The sequence below is a fragment of the Tympanuchus pallidicinctus genome, unplaced genomic scaffold (assembly GCF_026119805.1).
Source record: "Tympanuchus pallidicinctus isolate F22 unplaced genomic scaffold, pur_lepc_1.0 scaffold16, whole genome shotgun sequence".
Lineage (NCBI taxonomy): Eukaryota > Metazoa > Chordata > Aves > Galliformes > Phasianidae > Tympanuchus > Tympanuchus pallidicinctus.
The window spans coordinates 19959782-19975749 of NW_026294679.1; the positions used below are offsets into that span (position 1 = coordinate 19959782).

At 40.5% G+C, this 15968-nt stretch overlaps 1 protein-coding gene and 1 long non-coding RNA gene across 7 annotated transcripts in view; one reads left to right on the top strand and one right to left on the bottom strand.

Annotated features, from left to right (window-relative positions):
• The window catches only part of LOC128078222 (uncharacterized), a 104353-nt gene extending 89105 nt beyond the window's left edge, over positions 1-15248 (bottom strand). For both annotated transcript variants that reach the window (XR_008205376.1, XR_008205377.1), the window contains exons 1-2: positions 14214-15248; positions 13612-13652 (exon numbers count right to left, since the gene is read on the bottom strand). This is a non-coding gene — a long non-coding RNA (uncharacterized LOC128078222). The remainder of the gene's footprint in view (positions 1-13611; positions 13653-14213) is intronic.
• A 253-nt stretch (positions 15249-15501) lies between these two features.
• The window catches only part of VCL (vinculin), a 58893-nt gene continuing 58426 nt past the window's right edge, over positions 15502-15968 (top strand). For 2 of the 5 annotated variants that reach the window (XM_052678220.1, XM_052678221.1), the window contains exon 1: positions 15503-15927. In XM_052678220.1, the coding sequence (XP_052534180.1) occupies positions 15760-15927 (168 nt within the window). In that variant the 5' untranslated portion in view covers positions 15503-15759. Of the gene's footprint in view, positions 15928-15968 lie in introns of all 5 variants that reach the window. The other 3 variants (XM_052678224.1, XM_052678222.1, XM_052678223.1) reach the window with 3 other exon arrangements.

The following is a 15968-nucleotide window of genomic DNA, read 5'->3' on the forward strand; positions in this document are numbered from 1 at the left end:
TCACTTGATTAAATACTCTGACAGCAGGACTTCCTCATTCACAGAGTTGCACACTGCAGGAACCTGCTACTTAAAACAACTTCAGGTCATAGCCCACTTTTTTTTTTGTAACCCTGCGGTTTATCTGAAGTCCACAACATTACCAAGTCTGTTCAGGATATGTGGTGGAATTAACCACAGTTACAGCCTCTGGTGTTCATACACAAAGTTAACTTATAAAAAAAAAAAAAAAAAAAAAGAAAAAAAAAAGAACACAAAATACTATGAGCAGAGATCATCACAAGACTGAGAGAAGCACAAGTTTGTTACCTTTCTCATCCAGAATGGGAGCTGTACCATTCCTTGCACACCAGTGCCTGCAGAGCTAATTCCCAATAAAGACAAATATTTTGTGTCTTTGCAAATAACATACAAATAGCTTCACAGCTTATACTGCTTTACTGACTTTTTCATGGTAACTGTATACAACTGCAACAAACAGCCTTCCTGTTGACTTTCTTGAAATTCAGTTCTTCAGCAAACAGAAAGTTTTGTCCCACCTAGTAAACCCATCCTTTAGAAATGTTGGTTTCTATTGCTTTCAGACTTGATCAGCACTTCACAAGCACAGCATTAACTGAAGTGTAGGGTTTGACTTTCAAGCCTAAAGCCAATGAATAATTCCTAGAGTTACTAGGAGAGGGGGGTTAGTGATCTGCAAGGAGTTTGCAGTTCTACTCTGTACATTGTGACAACACTGTAAAGTATCAGCAAATGAGCAGCACCACCCCAGCTGCAGTTGAAGAACTTTCTCTGTGTGGTTTAAACATTTCTAAAGGCACCTGCTTACCACTCAGGAGTTAACTGTACTTCAGACCATTGTTACCAAAAGACACTTTACAATATCAAAAGGCCATAATAATTCTGTCCTAGAAGCAGAAATGAGCTGCTTGTCATATCCCAGTCATATCCCAGTCTATCATCCTCATAACAGAATGGATACTCCCTGTAACACTAGAACACAAAAGAAAGAACAGCAATAAAAGCAGGATAGCAAGGTCTTTAGCTAGAACAAATAAGAAATAAAACAAATAAAACAACAACAAAGGGAAAAAAAAAAAAAAAAAAGGAAAATCAACTGCTTACCTTCAGAAAGCTGCAGGTAGACAGGAATCTCCAGCAAAACATCTCCATTGGCACTGCCAACCCTTAAATGAGTTTTGGGAAGGGGTGGATCCTGGCTCCACTCTTCCCAGTCACTCAGGTACCTGCATGCACCTGAGCTTCACTGGGTCGGCCCTGCCTTCCACCAGGAGCTCAATCACTGCTTCAGGTTGTGACTCAGCATTTCCACTACACACCCTAATATCCATCATAGCTATAAAGCCTCCCAGAGGTCATTTATTTCTCTGTGGTTCTTTGCTTAGGTGTGTTATGTTTTCTACCTCTCTACAGCTTGCTAGTCACTTCACTGCAAAAACATAAAGTTAGCAAGACTATGCTATGTTTTACTGCTTTGCTACTTAATGGTGTAAGTATTGTTGACCGTATCTCTAGCTCAGATGGTACCTAGAATTAATACAGCAGAAGCAATTTATTTTCTGAAAGAACTTGGATTTAAACAGATTAAGTAACGTCCGGAGTGTTTATGTACACAGTCCAAGGCCAGCTCCTGCTTTCTTTCACAGATTTCACAGCAACATCCAGGGGCATCTCTGGACTGTCTAGAATTTAAGTCTACACTGAATGCATTTAGTGTAATGCATGTGAACAAAAGCATGTAATATTTTTGCATGGACTTAGCAAGGTGCTTCAATCTGAGAAGCTCTTGTGATGCTCAAATGGGAAATAATTTCATGGATTTCTTTCAGGTCACGTAAGTACTTTGAAGTTCTAGGGATAAATTCCTTGCTCAATTAATAATAAGTAACAAAATGTGAGTTTTGTTACTTGATTCAGTAAAACCAGGACTTCAGCAAAGATATTTCCTTGTACTTAAGACTAGGATATTATTTGGCAAATCTGGGTAAGTTCTTAAGAAATTTGGGCTAAATCATACATTTGGAAGAAAAAGTAGAAAAGACTATGGTATGAGATCTGCTTTTCTCTGCCTTGTTTTTGTTATATTAATGTACAACTGGTAGTTAATGTTAAGAATTCTTCCATGTGTTCAAAAACTATTATAAGCATTTGAGAGACATGCAGAAGTCTCACAATAATGTAATTTACCAGGGGCAAATAAATTGTCCTGATTTAAGTTATAAGTATACACTTAAGAATAGGAGTGTGGAGGAAAAGAAATCAAGATGTAAAATCACAGTACCTCTACCTGGAATCTAACATCTAAAGCTAAGAGCTAAAGAGAATGGGTTCTTGGCTGTGTATATCATGGAATTAGAGAAGTTAGAGAATCAGATCAGGTGATCTAAAATCAACAGAAGAGAATCAGCAGCGTACTCAGGTTCTAATTCAGTGCTATATCCCAGACCAGTAATGTTGCCTAATAAAAGCCGGAGTAGCCTTAAACTGGGAAGCTCACTGTGTGACCACCTCTTAACATCCGAGTACATTAACACTGAGGCAATCAATGTTCAGTTGCATAATGACTATGTTAGTGTCAAATCATGCAAAGTAATAGCAGACAGAAATAGTAGTTTCAAACAGCTCTGAAAGGGCTGTCTAGGCTAGGCCTAAAATTGTTACTTAGCAATTTCCAGGCACTATTAAAGAATGAAGAAATATTTATTTTTAAGATAGTCTCGCTTCTTTCTTTCTTAAAATAAGGACTTATTCCATGCCAAACTCAGAGGAGAATGCTAGACATTAGTTAATATCTAAGCCATCTTTTGAAAAATACAATACGTATTGTATCCCTGTTACTTCCAGAGAAAACAGAATGTCCATAAATGCAAAAGTGAATCTCTCCTTAGATGGATCAGTATTATTATTCCTGCTAAACAATACATTCAGTTACTTAACAATAGTAGTTTCTGGAAGTAAAAATGTGAGTTTTTATTGCTGACAACATCAAATCATTACGTGTTTGAAGCCAATGTTTTAGAATCTGTATTTCTTACAGACTACAGTGGGAATTTTGCAAGCTCAGCAGTTTTGCAAGTCCAGCTACTTCTGAATGACATTTTGCCAGTATGTGAATCATGCAGCCTGTAGAAAAAGACAATGCTAGTCAGACTTTCGTATGTAATGGAGTGAATGCATCTAAATTCTGAGCCAATGTGTATTATTTCACAGCGGAAAGGAGCTTGTTCTGGCTTCCAGCTGCAAGACAGCTGGAGAAATTCAGTCTTATTACCAGTTCTGGAAAAGAAAATGTTATGTCTAGTTTTCTGTTGAGTAGGGTTTTTAAAACCTTCCTCAGGTGTTAAGTGTGGCCACAATCTGATTAGACTTAGCAGATCAGTGGTCTAATCTGCATACAAGTACCATATTCTTTAACATGTCTGTGTATTTTTTTTATCCCATGATAACATAAATAACAAGTATTTTCAATTTCTTTTTAAAAGCATCTTTGGTTCTGGAATAACAAAATCTGGATGCGGTGTGGCTGCAGGGTTCTAGCTGGGAATAAAGTAAGAGAAATAGACTGGAAATTTTCATTAAGCCCTGGAGCATTCCGTGCATACAGAAATGTTTGAAGCAGCAGTAACAGTGGTGCCAGATTACCTCTTCCCAACATAAAGGCAATATTCTGACTGTGGCAACTGCAAGAAAATACACCTCTAAGGTGCCAGCTGCCATCTCTTTAATTTTAAAGGCTACTCCAGTGTGTAGAAGAGGAAACAGTGCAGTAGAAAGAGGTGGGCTCCTTGGATTCTGAGTGGAGTGGGAGAGCTTCACGAAAATCTGGAGGGAAGCTGCACAGCTTTCCAGTGTGCAGTGCTTTCAACTGCATGTCTAATTCCCTGGAGTCCTTCTACAGTGTCCATATATTTAACTGTACTGAAAGCAAGATTAACTTTAGAGCACATAACAGGTTTTATTGCAGCCCAAATCTAATATAATCCATAATAATCACTTTAAATGTAAATCAGCTTGGATGTATTTTTCAGTTGTTTTGTTCTCAGTAAAACAAACAAGAAAACCCATTATTTTTATCCTAATGACTAGTTCTTTCCTTAGTATGCATGCTTTCCTTTGTTTGAACTTGTCACGGAACAAAATCTTTCTTACATGATTCTTGCCAAATAAACATTGTCATCTTCCTCTCATTCCTTTCTTCTCACCTCCACTTGTTCTCTGGTGTGGAACGGCACATAAATTCTATTAAGTGAAGCCTATCCACAAATCCAAAGACTATACCGTCTGCTGTGTTCAAGGGTTGATCAGCTTGTTGGGTGTAATCATGTCTCTTAGATTTCATGTAACAAAAGTCCACCACTTGTTCTTGCATTGGCAGGTTTACCTCTTACTATAACATGCAGCAGCTAACATTTGTATCTCATCTGATGTGCAACCAAGAGGGCTGGAAAGTGGTTGGACTGAGGTGATGCACTTTGTAGCCATCAAGTACCACAACTAGCTCTCAGAAGAACACAGCCTGCACAGAGCTTTACTAGCATCAGCAAGTGTAGCATAGGGCCTTTGCTGCTGATAATGACATGTGGAAATACACTTAGTGATATTATTTTTAACTCTTCCTGAAAGCTACAGAAGTCTGAGTTTCCTTATGGGAGCTGAAGGAAGCTGAACTCCCAACAGTTTTGTGCTGTGGATGAAAAAACTGTATTAACACTGACTTGGAGAACCCTTAAATGCTGTTTAAACCCACATTCTTCCTCTCTTCTGTTATTTAACTCAGATTTAATATACAGAAAGCAAGTTTATTTTGTTCATGCTTATTTCGTGGCTAAAATATTTCCTTGTGCTCAGACTCTAAACAGCACAGTTAGTAGAATGCTCCTACAATTTCCCCCGAATAAATATTCTGCCCATCTCAATCACTTGTTCAGTGTCTGTTTCCTTTACCTCTTCTCCAGATCTAATTTTCTTGGGTTTCTATTGCATTATTTTCTCTCTGCCCTCCCTCCCAGTCTCCAAGAGAAATGGAAACTTAATTAAATACACATGGAATTTTTAGGCTAGGTTAGAGATGGTTAGAAACTGGAAATAAAGCAGGTTTGCATGAAACCATGGAAGGCTGTTTCCAGGCTTCTTTTTGGAAGAGTAATGCCACAAGATTGCTCCCAGCTTACACAAAGGAAGACATGTGAGCTTATTTCTCACAGAGTATCGTAAGCATATAAATAAGGTGCACAGAAGTACACAAAGGAGCACCTATAATATACATGTAATATACTAAAAGTCATTATGGGATGCAGTTTCTTTTACAACTGGAGTGTTGTGTGGCAGATAGAGGTTTGCTCAGCAGGCAACCTCTGCCCTGTAGCCAGCTGCAACCCCACCACGTGACCTGACCCACAGCTGTGCCTCTGGGATCACTGTGTCTGGGGTTGTTCATAGGGTCAGGACATGATGATGCAGAATGTTTTATGTTCTCCCTCATCTTATTGCTAATTTTGAAATAGAAATAGTGCTCTATTTATAGAATACGTATCCTTGCTGAGACAAGTCAGTTCTAGCAAAAGAAAAGCCTGGTCACACAGAAAAGAGCAAACAGCAATAGCACATAAGGTATTTTCATATCTTCATGTAAGGTTTTTTGTAATCCTGATATTGTTTTTGATCCTTCTTTCTTGATTTGAGGTGTTAGAGAAGAATCATTTTATGAGAACAGTATAAAGACAGAGTGAGAACATGGGTGTCATCTAGCATGTTATCACAGCTCTGAGAGTAGCCAACAATGGATGACTGAAAAAGAACTAAAGCAGGAAAGAATAAGACAACAATTCCCAAAGTATATTATGTCCAGCTGTCTAAAGCTGAGGATATTCTTTGCACAGAAATAATGCCTCTGTGTCCACTAGACCCCGATGGCATTTTCTGTTGCAAATTTTTTCAACTAGATTTTGGACTTCTGAACTTTGTTCCATATAAAATTTTGGAATTAGAAAAGTGTTTGTGGGAAACTGTAAAAAAATGTATCTCCAGTGAAGTTATAAGTGCTTAACTTTCAGAAACCCTTCTTTTGTTACTGAAAGCTACGAATGCAGATATCCATTTTATAACTGTCAAGGAAGGACTGATCAATTAAGGAACGCACCCCAAGGGACAGTCGTTTACAACTTTGCAAACTGACTTCTAGACTCCATGATCACGTGAAGGGTGGAAGGTGAAAAGAGGAACCAAATCAGGCAATAGTATTTAAAATTTTTAGGAGGTAAAACACAACTTCCAAACAGTAGTCAAAGAGATGCTGTGTTTCAGAATGAAGTGTAAAATTTCTGCAGTTAGACAGAAATGACTTTATCAAAGTTGCAGTGTTTCCTATTTAGGACAGCTCTGAAAGCTAATGGTGTAATTTAGTACCACTTCTACTAAATCTTTCACTGACAGCATGTTAGCTGAATCACTATGACTCAACTTTAACAATACAATCCTAATTTGAGAGTTATGACTTAAAATTAGGAGTCCTTCCCATTACCAATTTCACACAGTATCATTTTGGTGACAGTGGTAGAAGAGGGGCAAGAATGCACACAAGAATATTTATAATCAGCAGAGAGAAATGTTGAAGCTTTTGCCTAATGATATGTAATAATTCACTCATATACCACCCTAAAGAGTGAGAAATTCGTACTCAATTGTTTCAGGCAGCACAGTCAATTTGATAAGAAACCATTCATAAGAAACCAGTGCCATTAAATCTCCTTTGCTAAAGGAACACAGGATGCTCCCTTTTGAGCAGTTAGAAAAGAGAAATCCTTTACTCCACTTTCATCTCAGTGCAGTCTCCCAGGAAAATAAGCATCCATATCTCATCCACAGCAGTTCTCGCCCGAGCTCTTTTTCTAGGAAATTGATAGTTCTTTCGTGACAAAAGGGAAAGTGGCCTACAATTTCCTCTTTCTTCATAAAAGCCCACTGCCATAACAGGTCTCTTCTAACGACATTTTAATTTATAAAACATTGGTTTCATTTTCTCCGATTGTTTCTAAAAGTTGGATTTATCCTCATCCTATCAAAAGGTCATCGACCTTGTCTATAATGCAGCAGTAAGAGTACCACTTAAAATGTCTTCTTTCTACAGTAGCTCACTAGAAACGAAAATCACTTTGCTGGCCTCTTCTCTGTGGGACTTGCCCTTTCTGGTTTGGTTCTGTATTCCTTTGGTCTGTAGGCTGCTGTTTCTCTATGTGCATGGCTGACATGTGCTGCTACTTACAGAAGCCTGCAAAACCTCAACAGTCAAATACAAGCGAAACTATCACCTAGTAGATAGTTTGCACATTGAGCACTTTCTTTTTTTTTTTTTTTTCCCAGGTTCCTTCTTCTGTCGACTGTTTACTAAGGGCTCTTGTTAAGCCTTTGAATAGAGTTCTGTAGAATGTGGTGCCTAAATACCGGTGTTTCTAGTTCTGTTTAGAGAGTCTGCTCATCTAGACCTGGTAGTAAGGTCCACTGATCTCACAGACATTCTTCACACAAATCTTCATGACAAATCTTCAAGCCAACAGATTGCTATGGTTTGAATTGGGGTAAGTGAACTACTACATACTGAAAAGAGGAATAAAAAATAATAGCAGTGTTTCTGTTAATCGGGCCCCAGACAGTTAACATTCCTCCTGCTATCGCACTATTTCATTTCCTTATTCTGCTTAAAGCATTGCAGCAGTTACCTTCCTGAACAAACTCCAAAGTGGCTCTTGTATTCTCAGCTACTTTCCCCTTGCTGTACTGCGGGTGGTTTCTCTTATCCCGTATTTGGAAGTTGGCCTGCTGTATGGACATCCCTTGTGGGTTTCTGTTTAAATTCCAGAGTCACTATTGTGCATTACTGTTTCCTTCGACTGATGTAAATCAAATACAGTACGAGTGAAAAATGTGAGTTTACCCGTGGCTATCTGCTTTGCAAGAGACACTGTAATTAATACAGAAAATTTGTGTCAGTGGAGAAAATATTTCACAAGCACAGCATGCTTTTCACAGCATGACATTGCTGTCTATTGACACTCATTTGGCAGCAGTTTGCACATACTTTACCACTGAATACCACACTTAATTTGCAATTGTAACACAGTATGTGACAGGGAAGACTTACACATACAAACGGGAAATATTTCTGCCTGGCATCATGGACATTTTTCTTTACACAGAAGGGAATCTGCAGGAAGACTTGGTAGCCCTTAAGTTTTACTTCTCATCTTCTAGCAGACTGCAGAATTCAAACACCCACTAGTGGATAGAATACATGATATTGAACATAATATCTTAAATAGGAATGCTTAAGTATTTTACTAGTACTTATGTTTCATACCAAGCTCCTTCAAGAGAAGATTAAACAACTTCTCATTTCTGTCTCTAAACACTCACGTTATCATCTGTGTAATGGGGCATGTTGAATCATGGCCTGAATCACTGATTGAGGAAAAGGACCTGGTCAGCCCTGGGAGCACAGGTGAAAGCAATTCAGTTGTGTGATCAGAAGGGATGGAGCAAGGCTGCACCTCTTTCAGACTCATGTAAGGGCTGACTGCCATGAGGGAAGGATCTCTGTCTGGAGTTTCATCTTTGGTGAAGCTTTCTCCATCAAACCTAGACTCTTCTGATATGGTGAGCAATCTTCTTCCCTCCGTTTATACCACCTTTCTATTGTGCTGGTATTTCCATCATTACACTCTGTAGTAATGCCTTTCCTATTGTATTGATCTATCCAATTGCTGCAGGGAAAAAAATCTACTCTCCTAATATTTGACCTCAAGAGGAAAGTAAGCTAAAGTACAGGGATCTTCTGTATGTGTATGGCTTGCATAACTTAATTCATAATAGCCATGAATCTAACAGGGAGAGTAAGGTGAATAAGCATGTTTTTGGTACACTTCAATAAAATTCTAGATAAATTCTTATAAACATAAAATGTCAGGAAGACAATTTATTTTTTCAGCCCAGAAATATTGTATGGACTAACATAAGTCTGAGTTCTGCCTTTTGCAGCAGTATACAACTCTCATTACAACCCTGATGCTCTCTAAGCCCAGGAGTGCACGGCAGTGTTGAATATACACTGGTTTTTCTATGACACTGCTGCTTTTTTATGTGAAATGAAGAGCAAAACGCATATATTCACAGAGCAATCTTACAGGGACTCTTACTTAACTTCAGGAGAATATAAAGTCCAATTACATTAAGATAACTGTAGGTGCAGTGTCTTAGGACAGGAGAAAGCATTTTTTCATATTATTGGTTGATTTTCTTGTTTTATTGTAATCATTTGAAGGTACTCTGTCTGGAGACACTGCAAGAATTTTAGCTGAGATGAATTAATGGACACAGCACATATAAGATCCCCAAATGTGCATCAGTGTGATGTATTACTTGGATTTATGTCTTTCCTAGACATATGGATGGAGTTCATAAATATACACGGAAATTTGGTGCTCTCTAGCAAGATAGCCTCTTTAAGTGTTGTGTAACTCAGCCATTTACTATTTGTTGATGGCTTTGAGCTCCTATTTCTAGTAACACAAAGTCACATATTTATAATGTGTTCTAAATACAGTAATTAAGATACAAGAAGTTTAAGAAAGAGTTAAATTACTTCAGAATTATTTGCACACACAAAAGTGATTATATACATGCATACTCAAAGAGTTTATTACCATTAACTATAGCATTATTTCAGTTTTGTTGGTGGCTTTTCCAGAAGTTTTGGTCAGCCCAAAGACTTTGGCTTTGTGATGAATTGGAATGTACACAAAATCGAACTTGTTCATTCTACAATAGGCACATAAATAACTCACGAGACTCCTAAACCAGCAAAACACTTCAAAGTTTAGACTAATCTTACATTAAAGCATATGATTTAACACCCTGGTGAGTCACACTCAACATGAGGAACTCCTGGAAAAGGAGTTGGTACATACAAGCACGTATTACAGAGGCAAAGAAAAGCTGGTTAAGCTGAACCAGACAGATGAACGGGCAGCCCTAAAATCCAAGCATTTAGTAGGTCAGCTGTGTAGGCTGGTGTGGATAAAGTGGTCCTTGAAATTGATGTAAACATAATCGAATGCAAAAACATGAGTGTTCAGATATCTTCTTGCAAGGAAGATAAAACTTCACAACTTACTGTACGCATTTCAGCTGAGGTATTTGTTAATTCCAATGCAATGTTAAGTAAAACAGGGAAGCTTACACTGGTTGGAGAGAGCTAATTAAGCCAACCTCCAAACATCTCAAGAAAATACACAAAGAGCATGTGAGAAGTCAGTCACCACATATCACTTAGAAGATGCAGGGTCTCTGTAAACTGATCACGGGAGTCTGGCTGCTCCCAGAAAGCTCTTAGAAAAGAATCATGGTGCAGCAAGTGCCATTTGAAGTCGAGTGACAGCACCCACACAAGACTTAATATTCTTAACTTAAACAGGCTCAAAATATTTGGCTGATTTCCACAACCATTTACGTGACCATCAATATTTGCTAAAATTACTAGTGGTTAAATAACTTAAGGCCACTTACTGTGAATAAAACACTTAGATTATTTATAAGCCAGACCATCAAACTCAGAACAAAAATACACATCTCTCATTGCCTAAACATTGTATTTAAAAGAGCACAACTGAAGTGCAATATTTGGTGGAAGACATAGGGATAACTTTTTTGCTTCAACTCATTTTTCTTTTAACAGTACTCCTCTACCTAATCAAAGAGCCAAACTCCCGAAAATTATCGACTGCCTTCTGAAAATGGAAGTCAGAATTAGTAGTAATGTTGCCAGAAGAGTAGAAAGATATTTTACTTCAATTTACTGTGAATAGATCTCGTGTAAATTTAACTACATGTAAGCTGTCATACAAGCTTACATATATAGAATTGTATGATAATCTTGTCTGGAATTCTTGAGAAGTAGGAGAACCTGTTCTTGAGCATCATCCCTTGTTAGCAATTTCTAGAATAAGCATTAATATATACATAAATAGATAAAAATAGATAAAATATGCATATCTATCTTTTTCTGCGTCTTCTGTCTTTAAAAACATTCCTTGAATTGTACTGTTACAATTGTGTTACTCCAAGATAAAAACCACTTAAGAATGCAGTGTAGTTAGTGCAGTCTTCTGGGCTCAAAGCAGTAGGCACTTGAACTCAAAGCTAAAAAGATAAATGCTTCCTAGTAGATGTTGCACAGCTGTGTAGAAAGAAAATCCTTGAAGGAGATGGTGAATTGGTGATAGCATTCTCTGCAGATCTAAGCCTCACTACGTTTAACAACACATCTACACAAAGACACCAAAAACTGAGAGGTCCAATGAATATGGTCTTCAGGAGATGGCTGGCAATTTTGATTTAAATTTTACAGCTGTAGAGAGACTGCTCCCACCTATCTCATTTAGTGACTGGTGATATGAATGTAAAAATGAATAATAAAAATCATATAACGTTGGTCTTGTTGCAGTTCCTACCAAACTGCCAGCCAAGACCCAGGACAAAACAGAACCTAATCCAGTCTCATGGCAGGTCATCTTCATGAAGGCAAGGCATATTAACAGTATCGTGTTGAAGTTACGCTGCCATATTTCCTGCCTGATCTTTCTTCCCTTTGTCATTTCTTAGGTGTGAGATGTGCTTATTGTGCCAACAAGCAATAGACTAGAGATATCAATATAGTGGTACTATGACAACCCTATACCAATCTTAAAATGTCTTTAAGGCAGGTTTTACCACAAGGAATCATAGAATCACAAGATTGGAAAGGATGTACAAGATAATCTAGTCCAACTGTCCTCCCATTATCATTGCTACCAGAAGATACTAAACCATAAAAGATGAAATCCTTTTTTCTTTTTCAGAAAAAGAATATTTTGATATACTCCTTAGATTACCCAAAGTTAATGGCTTGATAAGAAAACTGTAGAATGCATTCTATGTCCACTGATCAATAATAGCTTCAGATTCTCCAGAAGTTGACAAAAAGAGATTCTAATCCATTCAACATATGCTTAAACCTTCACGGGATCAAGACAGTGCTGTTTTATGCAATACATGAATACAGCACTTCTTGAAACTTTACAAGGCAGCTAATCAGGTGTTACTCAGGAAAGCTAGAAGCCAGAGCAGTCAAAGAACAAGATCAGGCCATTCCAGAGGTAGGCAATTCACCACAGTCAAATGCTTAGAAAACCTCATCATTCTCTGCTTTGGTATCTAAAACTGAAATCAACTACTGCATAATATGGCTAGTGCTTGCAGTTAAACCAGGCATATTGATTTCGACGCAGTATTCATAATAATAAAACACCTTATGGTTTCAGACAACTGCAAGGTCATAAAGCTGTGAAAATGGCTCTGCTCCTCTGCTCCTGCCATGTGTAGTGCCATGTATACCTACCACAGGATGCAGAACTGTGACAAAGACTGCAATGCAGCTACACTGTTTGTCAGCATGCAGCGTTTTCCGTTTTTCTACCTAAGTCTACTATTCTGTATTCATATATCTCTCTTGTTTCAGTGGAAGCAAGGAGAGTATTTCTTCACTTCACTGAGAGATACTTATGTGTGGAAAAAGAACTTGATATTACGTGGAAAGCAAAATAAACAGATTGTCAGAGCAAAAAGTTAAGCCAAAGTAATGGAAATAAAAACATACCAGATGAAGATAGAATTGATTATTATCACGGAAATTTAGTGAACTTTATATTCAGTGGATGAGCACAAATTCATATTTTCTTACTTTACTATGACTCAACTTTAATGAAAATTGGAGTGTAGATAGTCAATGCTTCCATTTCATCTTGAATCAAGGCATAAAGCAGTCTTTCATCTTGTGCAGTCTTATCATAATTTTGTTTAAAAAACAACAACAACAAAAAAACCACAACAAAACAACAAAAAAAACCCAACAAACCAAAACAAAAAAAAACTGCAGGTAAGGCAATGACATTTCTGTGTTCAGTAAATTCCGTTTTGTCAGTATTTATTCATCTGTCATCTAAGATGGAGACGTATTATGGTCTTAAATTCAATGAAAATTTTTGTTAGCAAAAAGTTTGCTGACAGAATTTTTTTGCAGGAATGGGTTTAACTGGACTCAACTGAGTTCTTATGAAATTGCAATGGATATGAAGAGTGTCTTCAAAGCTAATCCTTTCAGTCTAACCATCTTACCACATTTTGGATGCTAGTTACTCCTGGACTGCTAATGATAGACACAGATTCTAAACATCACTAAAATGGTGAGTATGTGGAAAGGAGGTTCAGCATGCCTTTTTCCTCGTGTGTTTCACATGTAACAACATACTGGAAATAGGAAAAATAAAAGAATTCACACATTTCCATGTTGGGCTCAAGAAATGGAAAGTATTGTAACCAAATCTATTCTTATTTTCTATCTATTAGGATCTTGAGAATTAATGAAACAATATAAACTGAAGAAGAAACCTCACAAAACCAACATAGTGTATAATTACAGATACAGTGCAAAGGGCTAATCAATGTTTAAAAAAAAAAAAAAAAACAAAAACAAAACAAAAAACCCTTGCCACAAAACAGTACCTGCTGCAAAGCTGTTCGTATGATGTCAGTGCAACAGGATGCTGCAAAGAGAAAAAAACAGCACTGTAAAGAAGGTACTTGAGAAAAAGCGTTGTGTGTATTGCTATCAATTACATGTAATTCTGGTAGATGTGGCTTCAAAAATTAAGTATCTTCTGTAAAGAGGAAGCAGGGAAAGTCAGTGATGAACCTGCAGTGCAGTCATACATTACAGACAACAGAAGATCCTTTTTCCTGGGCAGAAATTACACCAATGTGACCTAAATGCTGAAACAAACTCTCTATACCACCCTCAAGTATGCAAATGTATTCTGGACCTGTAGGTAAGCAAACTTTCAGAAGTTTGCCAGAAATGTCCATCTGCTCTTTGTATTTTGTTACACCTGCAGTAATCAGACCTATCAGATCCTCCAAGACAGCCTTTCAAGATTATTGTAGAATGCTTTTTTTTTTTCTTTAAAACCTGTTTTTGCATGCCTGTTTCGAGGCACGACTCAGCACAAAGGGCCCGAGACCTAAAGCAGGCTATTTTTTACCGGATAACTTAGCCTGTGCGCAAGTTGCACAATGAAGTAAGAGGCTTATTAAGTTTGCACACTTACATGAAGTGGGATTAAGCACGTTATTAGGCCATAAACGTGCCCCAACTCCTCTCTGTAATTTCTAGCTGCTGCAGATGATGTGCAGGCCATAAGGATTTGTCTGTGCATTCGTTTTTCCGGATCTATTGTTTGTTAAAGAGGCACCACCGGCGATGCAGGCGGGGTAACCGTAGGCGCCGGGTTACAAAGTCAGCGCCACAAGGCGCTCCGAGGGTGCAGAGTTCAAGGCTGTTAACACCCTCCGTACCGCTGAGAGGTTGATATTTTAAGCATGTCTTGAATGCCAACGTGTAATTTGATTATCTGTTATCAAGCCTGCACTACAAGAATTCCTCTTCCCGAAGAAATCCGGATAGTGCTACACAGAAATTTGCCATCCGATTTTTACCGTGATAGATTCAATAGATATACATGTGCAAGAACAGAAGACAAAGTCAGTGCGAGAGGCGCTGCCGGGATCTCTAACCTCGCACAAAACCAGGTTTAATTCTTCTCTCGTAGTGCCGCCCCGCAGCGCCCGCGCTCAGAGCGACTTACGATGGCGGTGCCCGCGCACGGCAGCGCGTGGTGCCGCGCACCCCCATCGCCCGGCACGGCCATTGGCACGGCCGCGTGCTCGGAGCATTTACAAGAGAAAGGACATCCCGTACTGCGGGACAACGGCCGCACTCTGAAGTCACCACAGAAGGGATTTCTGTTGCTTTTTGCTTCTGCTCCGCCCTTCTTCTCTCACAACCACACCGCTCACCACAGCCGCTCCCCGCAGCGCGGGGCGGAGCGCCCCCCGCCAGGCACTTCTCCTCAGCGCTGCGGAAGCGGCTGGGACCGCGCCCGGGGCGTGCCGCACCCTGTGCCCGCGGGCACGGCGCGGGGCAGCGCTCCGCACTCGGAGACTTCGCGAAAGAGCAGCGCGGTGCCGCGCGACCTGCTTCCCCTCGGCACGACCGCCCCAACTCGTGCCGGTGCGGGAGGGGGAAGGGGAGGGAGGAGCGGGCACAGGAATCCCGCCACCCCCCGCCGCTATCCCAGCGCCGCGGCTTTAATCGTCTCCTTATATGGACAGCAGAATGTCTGACGTCATCTCAGCGCTGGGAAACCAGCGACCGCGCAACCCAGCTTGGCGGCGGGGGCGGGGGGGCGGGAGGCGCTGGAATGCTGACGGACGCGGGCTCGCGCCACTGGGAGCGGCGGCGGCGGCGCGGCCATTGGGCGAGGGCGGTGGCGGGGGCGGGGAGCGAGGGGGTTGGTTGTGGCGCCTGAAAAGCCGCCGCCTGGCTGCCGAGGGGTGCCAGTGCGGGGTGGGGGCCGCCGGGGGAAGGCGAGGGTAGCGGGTTCGAGTCCCGCCCGCGCCGGGAACCGCCGCTCCGCGCCGCCGCAGCCCGCTGAGGGGTGAGGAGTTCGGGGCGGTGGCGTTTCCTTCTTGCTTTCTCATTTTTCTCTCTCGGCGGAGGCCGCGGCTTTCTCCGTTGGGCGCCAGCCCGCGAGGACAGAGTTTCGCAGGAGTTTGTGTGGACTTCGGGCTCCGGCCCCCCGCCCCGCCGCCGCCATGCCCGTCTTCCACACGCGCACCATCGAGAGCATCTTGGAGCCCGTGGCCCAGCAGATCTCCCACCTGGTCATTATGCACGAGGAGGGGGAGGTGGACGGCAAGGCTATCCCGGACCTCACCGCCCCCGTATCGGCCGTGCAGGCCGCTGTCAGCAACCTGGTGCGGGTGAGTAGGGGCGGCCGGCCCGTCCCGCCTATTCTCGCGGG